General features: G+C 36.0%; 1 protein-coding gene across 9 annotated transcripts in view; it reads right to left on the minus strand.

Annotated features, from left to right (window-relative positions):
* Positions 1–13,964, minus strand: part of SENP7 (SUMO specific peptidase 7) — a 164,171-nt gene that overhangs the window by 146,987 nt on the left and 3,220 nt on the right. For 7 of the 9 annotated variants that reach the window (XM_045501865.1, XM_045501864.1, XM_045501863.1 and 4 more), the window contains exons 2-3: positions 11,558–11,610; positions 1,240–1,338 (exon numbers count right to left, since the gene is read on the minus strand). In XM_045501865.1, the coding sequence (XP_045357821.1) occupies positions 1,240–1,338; positions 11,558–11,610 (152 nt within the window). Of the gene's footprint in view, positions 1–1,239; positions 1,340–11,557; positions 11,611–13,964 lie in introns of those variants that run through there. The other 2 variants (XM_045501860.1, XM_045501866.1) reach the window with 2 other exon arrangements.

The raw sequence follows: 13,964 nt of genomic DNA on the forward strand, positions 1-13,964 counted from the left end.
GACTTACTTAACCCAGGGATTAGTTTGCTTTTAAGAAGAGAAGCACCAGGATGTAGGTACACAGAAAAAGAGGTCATAGGCAGACACAGCAATAAGATGGCCATCTCTAAGCCAAGGAGAAAGGCAATAGAGAAATCAACCCTACCAGCACCTTGATCTTGGACTTCAGCCTCTAGAACTATTGGGAAATAAATTTCTGTTGAGCCACCCACACCATGGTATTTTGCTACATGAGCCCTAGGAAATGAACACAGGCTCAAATGGATAAACTGGAAAATCTGAGAAAAATTCTATTTTTAAAAAGTGACGAGACAACAGAAAAAAATATATATACTTAAAATGTGCCATTTCTTAAGAGTTATTCACAAAAGCTCCATAAAAATGCTTAATAGTGATAAAATTAAAGTTCAAATTTATAATCAGAATATCTTCTAAAGTACAGTTGTGTCACATTTTAAAATATACCCTCTATAATTTACAAAACAAGAGCAAAAGAGCAAATGATTCTAATAAGCTTAATATTCTTGTAAATTTAAAATACATTGTACAATAATGAGATTTAAATTTCAAGAAAACACTCATGCAAAATAAGGTATACTTAGATTTAAACTAAAGGAGACCCTAACTTCATCACTTCAACAAATACCAGAAATACACTAATTAAAAACTTGTGATTAAATAACACAAAAAACCCAAACAAGGACATATAAAAAAATGAAAACTCAATTTTATTAAAATATTTTAAACATCACCGGGCACCTGGGTGGCTCAGTCAGTTAAGCATCTGACTTCAGCTCAGGTCAGGATCTCACAGTTTGTGAGTTCAAGCCCCATGTGGGGCTCTGTGCTAACAGCTCAGAGCCTGGAGCCTGCTTCAGATTCTGTGTTTTCCTTTCTCTCTGCCCTTCCCTGCTAGCATTCTGTCTCTCTTTCTCAAAAATAAATAAACACTGGGGCACCTGGGTGGCTCAATCGGTTAAGTGTCCGACTCAGCTCAGGTCATGATCTAATGGTTCGTGGGTTTGAGCCCCGCATCAGGCTCTGTGCTGACAGCTCAAAGCCTGGAGCCACTTTGGATTCTGTGTCTCCCTCTTTCTCTTCCCCTCCCCCACTCACACTCTTGTCTCTCTAATATAATTAAGCATTTAAAAAATTAAAAAATAAACATTAAAAAATGTTTTAATATTTTCAACACACTAAATAATATTATGTACTTTAAAAAAAATAGTTTTTATTTACCCCCTGCAAAGGGAGATCCCAGCGTTCTGAGCTTCTGAGTTTGGACAGTGATGACTGAACACGAACATCCTCTGATTTTGCATTTAACATCTTTGTTATCTGAAATCAGAATGAGAAAATAATTGATCTAACTGAAATATAAATAAGAACTGAATCAGCTAACAGAATCATTATATTACCTAGGTTAATATTTTACTATTAGTTTTTCAGTTTTTTTAAATAAGCTCAACACCTAATGTGAGGTTTTAACTCACGACCCTGAGATCAAGACTTGCATCGTGTACTAAGCCAACCACATACCCCATTTTGCTATTAGTTTTAAATAGTTTTAAATTCAGTGGTTAATTTACAGGCAGTTTAATATAATTTTATTCTAAAAACCTCTCATTCAGTATTAAGGTAGATAAATAAAGTATCACAATAGCTTCCTAACTATAGTTAGGCTTTGCCTAGTATGAGCAAGCCATACTATATTCTCTTACCTACAGTCTCTATCCCTTCTAATCTTTCAAATACTATCCCTGGAGTTCTTTAGTACACAAATCTAAATATGGCTACAATACTTAACATACAACAACCCCACCTACTACATACAGATAAAACTCTTAACAATCTGGGCTCTTTAACATCACCCACACACCACAAACTCTACATCCCACCACACTGTTTACTCAACCTCCTTCAAACACATCATATTACTCATATCTCTAGACCTTTGTATGTATGTATGAAGAATGCCCTTCCCTCTACTTGTCCCTTATAAAACACTTCAGATTCTGCTCAAAATTTGTCTCCTATCCACACAACTGTCACTCCCAAACCAAGGTATTCCTTTCTCTGGGTGTTAGTAGTTGGTTCATTTTTATTACACTATTTATATTACATGTATCATACTATATTATAAATATTTGTCTATATGTCCATCTTCTTCTCCAGGCTATGGAGGTCCTAAAGCAGAGGACCCTAACTTAGTCACCTTTAGATCTCTGAAGTGTATGGCTCATGTATGCTGTATAAACAAATGAATGTATGGATTACAACCACAAGTTTGAAATCATTTGTTTAGAATTTAAATACCTTAAATTTCACATTAAGAGAAAGTTATAAATGATAGTTAAGCATCAAATTCAGCCTACAAAATAGAACATAATAAGTACTATATCAACTACATCCATTAGCAATCCATAAAATGATTTCAGTGAGAGTAAAGTGTAAGTCATGAGAACACAGTAAATTTGAACAAAGGTTATCGCAACCCTTATTTCACAACAATCTGAGTTGATCCTCCAAGGCACTAATAACTTCTTAATTACTTATACCTAATCTGTATTAAAAGGTACCTATTTTTAAGTTTTCATCTGCAAAAGACAATATCATCTCTAAGTCATTTCCTTCATATTCTTAATTAGGGAACAACAATTGCTTCCTCAAAGGGTAACGATAAGGTCTTCAGGCTGTTCACACCCATGGATTCGCTGTGAGCAGGTTATTTAGCCTATATTGGATAATGTGGCATATTATATTTTTCCAAAAATGGCCACACCGATATTCCACATTCCACATGCTCTTCTTACAATGTGACAATGACAGTCCTCCAACATCAGGTGCAGTTTACGTTCCTTCCCCTTGAATCTGGGCAGACCTGTGACTTCCAAGGCTAGATCATTAAAGGTAATACTTATATTGCTTCAGCCTGGCTTTTGCATGCTTCTGTGTTCTCTCGTCCTTCCTCTCTTTTTTTCCCCCCTTTCCCTCAATACACATTCCTCAGGAGACCTGAGCCAATAGAAAAAAATCTTGGACACCCTTAAGCCACTATACTGGAAACATCGAAAAAGAAATAAATCTACACCGTGATACTGAGTTTTCTCAGCACAGGAATCAAGAAAAGTGAGTGAGCAAGCCTTCAAAGTGATCAAAGGCCCTGATCTCCAAGACAACCTAGCTAACTCGCAAGTGAAAAAAAGAAAAGTTATCTCCAATTGAACCATGCCCAGACTGCAGATTCCTGAATAAAATAAGTTCAAACCACTAAGTTTGGGGTAAGTAGTTACATGGCCCTTATAATAACCTAAAAAGTTGCCCAGTTCAGGGAAACAATCAGCAGAACTAGAAGGCAACCTATGGAATGGGAGAAGATATTTCTGAAACACTTATTTGATAAAGGGTTAGTATCCAAAATCTATAAAGAACTTATCAAACTCAACACCCCAAAAACAAATAATCCAGTGAACTATTGCGAAGAAGACATCAACAGGCACTATTCCCAAGGAGACATCCAGATGGCTAACATGAAAAGATGCTCAACATCACTCATCAGGGAAATCCAAATCAAAACCACAATGAGATACTACCTCACACCGGTCAAAATGGCTAAAATTAACAATTCAAGAAACAACATATGTTGGCAAGGATGTAGCAAAAAGGGAATCCTCTTACACTTTGGTGGGAATGCAAACTGGTACAGCCACTCTGGAAAACAGTATGGAGGTTCCTCAAAAAATTAAAAATAGAACTACCCTACAAACTAGCAACTGCTCTACTGGGTATTTATCCAAGGGATACAGGTATGCTGTTTCAAAGGGACACGTGCACCCCATGTTTATAGCAGCACTATCAACAATAGCCAAAGTATGGAAAGAGCCCAAATGTCCATCGACTGATAAGCGGATGAAGAAGATGTGGGGTATATACAAAATGGAATAATGCTTGGCAATCAAAAAGAATGAAATCTTGCCATTTGCAACAATGTGGATGCAGCTGGAGTGTATTACACTAAGCAAAATAAGTCAATCAGAGAAAGACAAATATTATACAATTTTACTCATCTGTGGAATTTAAGAAAAAACAGATGAGCATAGAGGAAAGGAAGTAAAAATAAGTTAAAAATAGGGAGGCAAACCATAAGAAACTTTTTTTTTCGTAAGAGACTTAAATAGTGAGAGCAAAATGAGGGTTGCTGGAGGGAAAAGGGGAAGGAAATGGGCTAAATGGGTGATGGGCATTAAGAAGGCCACTTGTTGGGATGAGCACTGGGTGTTACATGTAGGTGATAAATCACTAAATTCTACTCCTGAAACCAATACTACACTATACGTTAACTACCTTGGATATTAAAAAAAAAAAAAAAAAAAGAAAGAAAAAAAAAGTTACCCAGTTCAAACTTGTGGGACAGTAACTAAAATTTAGAAAAGTACTGTGTATTCTGTAAAATTAGTTTCTTATAAAATACTGCTGATGTCTTCTGTAGAAGATTTTATATTATTTTTCCACCGTAACTTGTTTTCAATCATTTTACCTATGAATGGCTTATACTCAGTATCAATGAATTATTTACCCTAATAAATATTTATGTATACTTCCATGAGGACAGACACAAAATATAATTTATCCTATATTCAAAAAGGGCAGTTCTTGGGGCACATGGGTGGCTCAGTTGGTTAAGCATCTGACTTCCTGATTCCAGCTCAGGTCATTATCTTATGGTTTGTGAGACTGAGCCCCGTGACGGGCTCTACACTGACACTGTGCAGCCCACTTAGGATTCTCCTCTCCCTCTCTCTCTGTCCTTCCCCTGCTCATTCTCTCTCTCTCTCTCTCTCTCAAAAATAAACATTAAAAGAAAAAGGGCAGTTCTTTTTTCCCTCCAAAATATAGACACATGAAATATGGATATTTATTAAAACTCTATAAACTAGCATTAAAAGCTTTGAAAACAAAAGTATATATAAATATTTATGAAAAGGAATATAGACCACATATTATTTTAATATAGAAAAACCAGAAATAATAATAAAAGAACAATAATACAAAATTATGGCAAAATTAAACCAAGTAAGATACTATTCAGTTGTTATTAAATAACATGTTCCAGAAGATTAATGACATTAAGAAATTATTTTGGGGGAGCCTGACTGCCTCAGTCAGAAAAGCATGCAACTCCTGATCTCAGGGTCATGAGTTTGAGCCCCACATTGGGTACAGAGATTACCAAAAAAAATAAACTTTAAAAAAAAAAAAAGAAATTATTTCAAATAAAATAAGTATAAAAGAAAAACACAGATTCAGAATGATCTTTCTTTATAAGGCAAAAAAAAAAAAAATCCATGAATAGAAATAAAATGTGAAAGGCTGTACATAACAATGTTTGACAGTGATTATCTCTAGTGAGATAAGAGATGAATTTTATTTTCATTTTTGTGTTTTCCTAGCTTCCAAATGTTTTGATAGGAATACAATGCAACTGTTAAAGGTAAGGGAAAAAAATATTAATATTTAAAGCTCCAGAAAAGCCTCTGCTGTAGCTTCCTGATTAATAAATTATAGATTTGAATCTCTCACACTAATATTGTATACAAGCATAGGACAAGCAGATTTCAGGTACAACTAACTACTGTTAGTTTTTTCCACACTCACTTTTTTCTTAATGACTAACTGATAAAAAAAATAATGTAAGCCTTTTTGCAACAACCTGATCTATTCTTACACAAATTTTAATCATGGTCTCAGCAACCAATTGTACAACCAATAAAGATTCTAAGCTACTCATGATTCTATAAAGCATATATTATAATTCCATTTACAAGAATCAGAAGGGACTCCTAACACTCTCAAGTATTTCAACAGGCTTCTAATAAAGATTCAAATTTAAACTTTTAAGGCAAAAATGGGTTCTCAATCTCCTTCCCTTCACATTACACTTAAATATATCAATAGAACTCCAATAACTTCCCCAAAACAAAGCTCAAGAACATTTATTTTACTTACTAATGTTCAAATGTAATACTAAACAAGCTCTTCAGCAGATCATGTAGTCACCTTCAGGTTCATTCTATACCTGATTCATTATAGTATAGCCTTCAAAAAGAAAATGCTATCAAAAGCAGATAAACCAGGAGAAAACAAAGATGCTGGAATCCACTGACAAGTTACACATTATTAACATATGCTCATTAAATTGTTCAGGCTAAAATGATCTCTGCCATGTTCTTAATACAGAACTTCAGAATCTTAATCGCTTACTTATTCAGATACTACTTAAATATAAAGCTATTATTTAAAGAAAATTGGGGGTCTGTCCAAAGGTATGGCTATTACTTACGAAGGAAGAATAAAAGTCTTATTTTTCAGGGTGCTTGGATGGATCAGTTGATTAAGTGTCGGACTCTTGATCTCTGCTCAGGTCACGATCTCATGGTTCATGAGATTCAGCCCTCTGAAGTGCAGAGCCTGCTTAAAATTCTCTCTCCCTCTCACTCTGTCTCCCCATCCCCACCCTCTCAAAGTAAATAAATAAATAATTTTTTAAACTCTCATTTTTCAATATTCAAACTAGAATAGCAACTTCCTCATACGTAAATCCAAAAACTATGGATCTCCCCATTAGCAGAATTCAAGGTATTCACACTCTTACTTCACATATACCAAGATACCAGCTTTGGGGCACCTGGGTGGCTCAGTCAATTAAGATTAAGCATATGACTCTTGATCTCAGCTCAGGTCATGATCTCATGGTAAGTTCCAGCCCACACTGAAAGGAGACTGCTTGGAATTCTCTCTCTGCCAATCTCTCTGCTCCTCCCGCCATGTGTTTTCTCTTTTTCTCTCTCTCTCTCCCTCCCTCTCTCTTTCTCTCTCAAAATAAATATATAAACTTGAAAAAAAAAAAAAAAAAAACAGGGAGCAAGAGGGTGAACAGCCTTGAATTAACCTACATTCAGCTATTAAAAGGCCAGTGGCACCTGGGTGGCTCAGTCAGTTAAGCGTCCGACTCTTGGCTTCACTCAGGTCATGTCTCACAGTTTGTGAGTTGGAGCCCTGCATCAGTCAGTCTCTGCGCTATAAGCTTGGGATTCCCTCTCTCTCCACCCCTCCCCTGCTCATACTCTCTCTCTCTCTCTCAAAATAAATAAACTTAAAAAAATATATCCAAAAAAAAAAAAAAAAAAGGCCAGGAATAATTTAGGAAATAATGATGTTCCAGAGATTTAGCTACAAGGATAACGACTACAGCACTGTTCATAATTTCTTTTTTTAATTAAAAACAATTCAAGGGGTGCCTGGCTAGCTCAGTTAGTAAAACATGTGACTCCTCATCTCAGCGTCATGAGTTTGAGCCCCATGTTGGGCGTAGTTTACTTAAAAAACAAACAAACAAACAAAACTCAAAAATACAATAGGATATTGATTAAATTAACTGTGATACACCCATATAACTGAATACAATATAGCCATTAAAAATGTTTGCTACTGTTTTCCTGGCACTTATGCCTAGTATAGTGTCCAATACATGTTAAGTACTCAACAAATATCTACTGAGCCATACTTTAAATTTGATTTCAGAAAATGATGTTCATAATATATAGTTAAGCAGAAAAAGCAAATTATAAAACAGTATTCTGTGGTTTTCTATTTTTTAATATTTAAATATGTGTTTGTTATACACGGATATGCAAATAGAAAAACTAGGTGGGAATGCAAGCTGGTGCAGCCACTCTGGAAAACAGTATGAAGGTTCCTCAAAAAATTAAAAATAGAGCTACCCTATGACCCAGCAATTGCACTACTAGGCATTTATCCAAGGGATACAGGTATGCTGTTTCGAAGGGACATGAAACTATGTAACTATGTACTATGTAACTATTATATGCTAACTAATTTGGACGTAAATTAAAAAAAAAAACATAAAACAAGTTAAAATAAAAACAAAACAAACAAAAAAATAGGAAAACTAGGAAGATATACATCCAAACATTAATTTTGGTCCTGCCTGAGTGGTTTTTTTTCCTCAACTCACTTTTCTAATTTCTCTACAACAAACTGGTATTGCTTTAGAAATTTTTTTTTTAAGTTTATTTGTTTATTTTGAAAGAGAGAGCGAGCAATGGGAGGGGCAGAGACAGAGAATCCCAAGTAGGCTCTGCACTGTCAGCACAGAGCCCTATGCAGGGCTCAAACTCACAAACCATGAGACCATGACCTGAGCTGAAATCAATAGTCTGATGCTTAACTGACTGAGCCATCCAGGGGCCCCTTTAGAAATATTTTTCAAATACTTTAAAGTCAAAATGTATCAGTGTCTTGTACCTATACCCATCACAGCCCTAATTCTTTCAGTAATTTATTTCCCTAGCTACCTTGAGAGAGAAAGCAGTAATATAAACTACTAACAAGAATTTAATATGCTAGGGCACCTGCATGGCGCAGTTGGTTAAGTATCTGACTACAGCTCAGGTCATTATCTTGCCGTTGGTGGGTTCGAGCCCCATGTCGGACTCTGTGCTGACAGCTGAGTCTGGAGCCTGCTTCAGATTCTGTGTCTCCCTCTCTCTCTCTCTGCCCATCTTCTGCTTGCACTCTCTCCCTCTCGAAAATAAATAAATATAAAAAAAATTTTTTTAAGAATTTAATATACTGGGGCACCTGGGTGGCTCAGTCAGTTAAGCGCCGACTTCAGCTCAGGTCATTATCTCATCGTTCGTGAGTTCGAGCCCCGCATCAGGCTCTGTGCTGACAGCTCAGAGCCTGGAGCCTGCTTTGGATTCTGTGTCTCCCTCTCTCTCTGCTCCTTCCCCACTCGTGCTCTTTCTCCATCTCTCAAAAATAAATAAACACTAAAAAAAAATTTTTTTTAAAAGTATCAGTACTGAGGGGCACCTGGGTTATTCAATCATTTAAGCATCTGACTCTTGACTTCAGCTCAGGTCATGATCTCACAGATTCAAGCGCGCTAGGTTCTCTCTTCCTCCCTCTCTGTCCCTCTTCCCCCTCAAAATAAACTTAAAAAACAAACAAAAAAAAAAGCAGCATGTCCAAAGGGCACAGAAGCCAAACTAAAAGATCTGCCAATACCAAAGCTAGATCATTTGAGCAACAAAACCAATAATGCTACAATAAATTATAACCCATAGAATAAAATACCTATGAATCCATATTGATAAAAATAAATAACTGAATAAATAAATAAGGAGGGAAGAGGGGCAGGTCTCCCTTACAGAAGAACTTCAATTAATAAATATGAAGGGAATGAGGGAAATAGAAAATCACCAATAGACTACTGTATACACAATCGCTGCAGGCAAGATCCACCACTAGGTGGCTAAACAGTGAGCGAAAGTTTAAGAAACAGTGTATCTGCAGTACAGATTCAAAGTAGCTCTCCCAAGATACCTATTACAAAGTGAAGGTGTAACCAGATAGAAGCCATCTTAAGCAGGCAGTCAGGACTGACATAACCAGTAATGGTTACACTGATAGGATACACTGAGAAGGGCACATCACATATTCTTTCCAAAACACCATAACTTTAATCGAATTATAAGAAACCAGAGACAAACCCAAATTGAGAGATATTCAACAAAATACTGAGAAAATCACAGTACTCTTTTAAAATGTCATGACCATGAAGGAATAAAGACTGAAGAACTGTCACAGAATGAAGGAAATCAAGGAGACATGACACCTAAATGCAACGTGGGATCCTGGAACAGAAAAATGACATTAGTGTGAAAAACAAAAGAAAACAAAACAAAACTGGGGCACCTGGCTGGCTCAGTCGGTGGCGCATGCGACTCTTAATTTCAGGGTTTTGAGTTCAAACCCCACATTGAGTGTAGAGATTACTTTAAAATAAGATTTTTTTTAATGTTTATTTATTATTGAGAGAGACAGAGACAGAGTGCGAGTGGGGGAGGGGCAGAGAGAGATGGGGACACAGAATCCGAAGCAGGCTTCAGGCTCCAAGCTGTCAGCACAGAGCCTGATACAGGGCTTAAACTCGTGAACCATGAGATTATGACCTGAGCCAACATCGGATGCTTAACCGACTGAGACACCCAGGCCCCCCCAAAACAAAATCTTTAAAAAACCTTAAGAAATCCAAATGTCTGTAGCTTAAAGTATTGTACCAACATTAATTTCTTAATTGTGGTCATTGCACTGTGGTTATGTAAGATATTAACACTAGGGGAAGCTGAGTGAAGGGTAGATGCAAACGCTGTACTATTTCTGTAAATTTTCTGTAAATCTAAAGGTACTGGAAAATAAAAAGTTAAAAAAAAAATAGTGCAGTTCATCTAAAAATAAACAAATGTATTTACTCAATACTATGAACTTCTAATGGTGGACTTTCAGATTCAACTGCATGAAGCAACAGCCTAAAACAGAGCATTTCACTTCACTGGAGGTATTAAACACAGAAGCAGCAGTAGTCAATACAGAGGTATTTAAAACTGGGAATGGTAGCAATGTGAGAATTTCTTTTTATCCCCCCTCATTTATGCCACTGAAGCCAAATCCAGAATTTTGAGTGAAGAAACCACACCCCACAAATGTGAAGTAAGCCAAGGCAGAAGAGTACCTAAAGCCATACTTTCTGTTTGGTCTTGTGGTCTGTGTGCTCTTGATTCTCTCTCAAAGCCCTCTTTATGGTTTCTTCTCCCTCTTTGTTCCATGAAATGTACCAAATTAAAGTTCTATCAAATTAAAAGTCCTCTCTGCATAATTTGGAATGCTTCAGTAAAAGGTGTCTAATAAATTATTACAATGTATATCAGGATACTACTGTGTTTAAGTCACAAAATGCTAGGGGCGCCTGGGTGGCTCCGTTAAGCATCAGACTTCGGCTGAGGCTGCGATCTCACAGGCTAGAGCCCTCCATCAGGCTTTGCACTGACAGTGCAGAGCCTGCTTGGAATTCTCTGTCTCTCCCTCTCTCTCTCCAGCCCTCCCCCGCTTGCATTCTCTCTCTCTCTCTCTCTCTCTCTATCTCTCAGAATAAACTTAAATAAGTAAAATATCACAAAATTCTAGAAGAAAAAAGATCATTTTTCTAAAAACAAATTATATTTTTTGAAACACTTTCTACATAGGTAGAAACTTCATTTTGCTTCTTTTGCTACTCTTGGCTTACATAAAAGAACTAAATAAATTTTTTTTTAAAGTTTCACAGGAAATATTTTAAATAGTAATTTTCAGCACATGACGAGCACAACTTTTATATATCTACAGTATTAAAATGAATGAATGATAACTAATATATTCAGTTATCAAAGAAATGCTGGGTTATGTTTTATATAAAATCTAAAATAAGGTCTGGAAACTATACTGATACATCTCACAATGATTTAAGTAAGTCACATCCCAGAAATTTTCTTGGTTAACCCTTGAAATAATTAGGATATACCATTCCCTATAAAACACTGATTAAGTTTTTATAATATTTTCTTCAAATTTTTGTTTAAAAAATAAATAGCAAAATACTTTCAATATTAGTAACTCTGAAGATAATGAACAGATTAAAAGCAAAACTAATGCATACCTTATGTAACTCAGAAGATGAAGACTTTTTCCTTTTTCCTTCTGTGACAATTTCTACAAAGACATGGTAAAAATTATCATTTAATATCTAAATGAAATACACAATGTAATAAAATAAATCCTCTCACAGCTATCCTTTGTTTTAAATTAACCTGTTAGAATTTGAATTTACATTGATACATTTTACAGAATCTAATGGACTAAACATAAAGGTCAAAAAATAATCTGAAGAGCAGCAAGTTCTCACAAAATGTCTTCATTAAATAATATATATGATGACAATAGAAAAAAGAAGAAAACTTGGCTCTAAGAACTAAATAAAATATTACCCAGCAAAAGTCCAATAGGTGTTCAACAAATGTTGGTTGAACCATATGACCAGATAGATTTTTGTAATTGGGAAGCGGGGGAATGAAGCAAAAGGTGAGAGGTACATTGGGAATATTCTACAAAAACATTTTCAGGGGCATCTGGGTGGTTCTGTCAGTTAAGTTCCGACTCTTGATTTTGACACAGTTCTTGAGATTGAGCCCCGCATCAGGCTCTACACAGACAGTGTGGAGGCTGCGTGGGATTCTCTCTCTCTCAAAATAAACTTTAAAAAAAATCTGCAAATGTGTTATTAGCTCCCTCTCCCTTTATAAAAGATATGTTTTTTGCCCCAAATTCTTGCTCTTAGACTTGTTAGCACTTCTGAAGAAAGTCACAAAATAGTAACTGCAAATACTACCTACTACTATTACTACTACTAACTACAAAACTCACACTTGTTTTTTTTTCTTTTAATGTTTATTCATTTTTGAGAGAGACACACACAGTGTGAACAGGGGAGGGGCAGAGAGAGAGGGAGACAGAAGTTGAAGCAGGCTCCAGGCTCTAAGCTAGGTGCACAGAGCCCCACATAGGGCTTGAACCCATGGCCTGCAAGATCATGACCTGAGCCCAAGTCAGCCACTTAACCTACTGAGCCACCCAGGTGCCCCAAAAGTCACACTTGTTTTAACAAAGACTTTCAAAGTTAGTTAACAGTTCTTTTATTCATCCCTGACTACTTATTCCATTTTGAGCTCCTATTACCACTTGAAAGTCTTTTTTGTTTTTTCAAAAGATGATCTTTCTTTGCTTCACTTAGAAGCCATGACTACAATATCATTAACTTCTCAAAATTTATTTGTATCTTTAACCATCTTCCCTCCTTTCTGCACATCTCAAGAAACTCTTGATTCCAATCTCCCCCATTTCTTTTGAAACCTCACCCCATCAATTATCTCCTACTTAATACCTTTCTCTTTCCACTGACCCCTTTCCAGCTCCATATCAATCTGATTTAAGTGTCTTAGAGTCTTAAGGGAAAAAAATTCCTTTCTACCTAATGTCCTACTCCAACTTGCTCAGAAATCTTTTTTTTCTTTTTCTTTCTTTTTTTTTTTTTTTTTTTTTTACATTTTGTTTTCCTTGTTTCATTCAGCCTCTTGAAATCTGGCTTCCGTCCTACTAAAATCAGTGGTAAAAGTAACCTAATTGCCAAATTCAGCACTCTCACACTATTTTAACTCTGTAATTTACATTGCTTTTCACTCTCCTTGTTTCCTAATTTGCCCATCTGCCCACCAATGTCTCTTCCTCTTTACATTGAAATTAAATGTATGTGATTCAAGATGTTTTTCACTCTGTACGTTCTGTGGGTAATTCCATTCATGCCAATGGCTTCAGCTAACATCTATGCACATAATGTAGTTTTATCATGATTAATTGCAGATTCTGATTTTGACTTTCAAGTATCGTTCATTACACCTATAATGCAAAATATGCAGATAGCACCAGGGGCTACTAAAAAAATAAAGGCATATCATCATGGGACACTAGATCCTCAAGATAAAACGGGGTGGGGGGGGGGGGGAGGAGAGAAGAGTTTCACTTGTTTGAATAACAGTGCATGCTCAGCTACTCTTTTGCAGAGGCTCAGTGTACTATAGCATAACAAAGGCTCTAAAAATTCTGCAATAAATTAATTTTTCTTGTAACTACAGCTCTCATACTTATTTGTCCACAGAAACTTCTTTTTTCCAAGTGAGACTCACCCATGCCCTGTGACAGCAAAAGAAGTTAAAACTATATATTTTGTAATCAGACCAGACTTTGAATCCTGGCTCTGCTTCTTACTTGCTATTGCTAACAGTTGCTTACCCTCTCTAAATCCAGTTGTCTCATCTGTATATCAGAAATAATAACCACTTCACAGGGCTTTTGAAAGAATTAAAGTCCCTAAAATTCTTAGTACACTGCTTAGTACCAAAGTACTCAACGTATGTACCCTTAACTTAAATGAAAGTGAACAATGATTCCTTGCATGTTGCCTGAAGCAATCCATTGAAAACCTAAAATTCACTTGAACTTTCCTGTTTGAA

The sequence above is a fragment of the Leopardus geoffroyi genome, chromosome C2 (genome assembly GCF_018350155.1).
Source record: "Leopardus geoffroyi isolate Oge1 chromosome C2, O.geoffroyi_Oge1_pat1.0, whole genome shotgun sequence".
Taxonomy (NCBI): Eukaryota; Metazoa; Chordata; class Mammalia; order Carnivora; family Felidae; genus Leopardus; species Leopardus geoffroyi.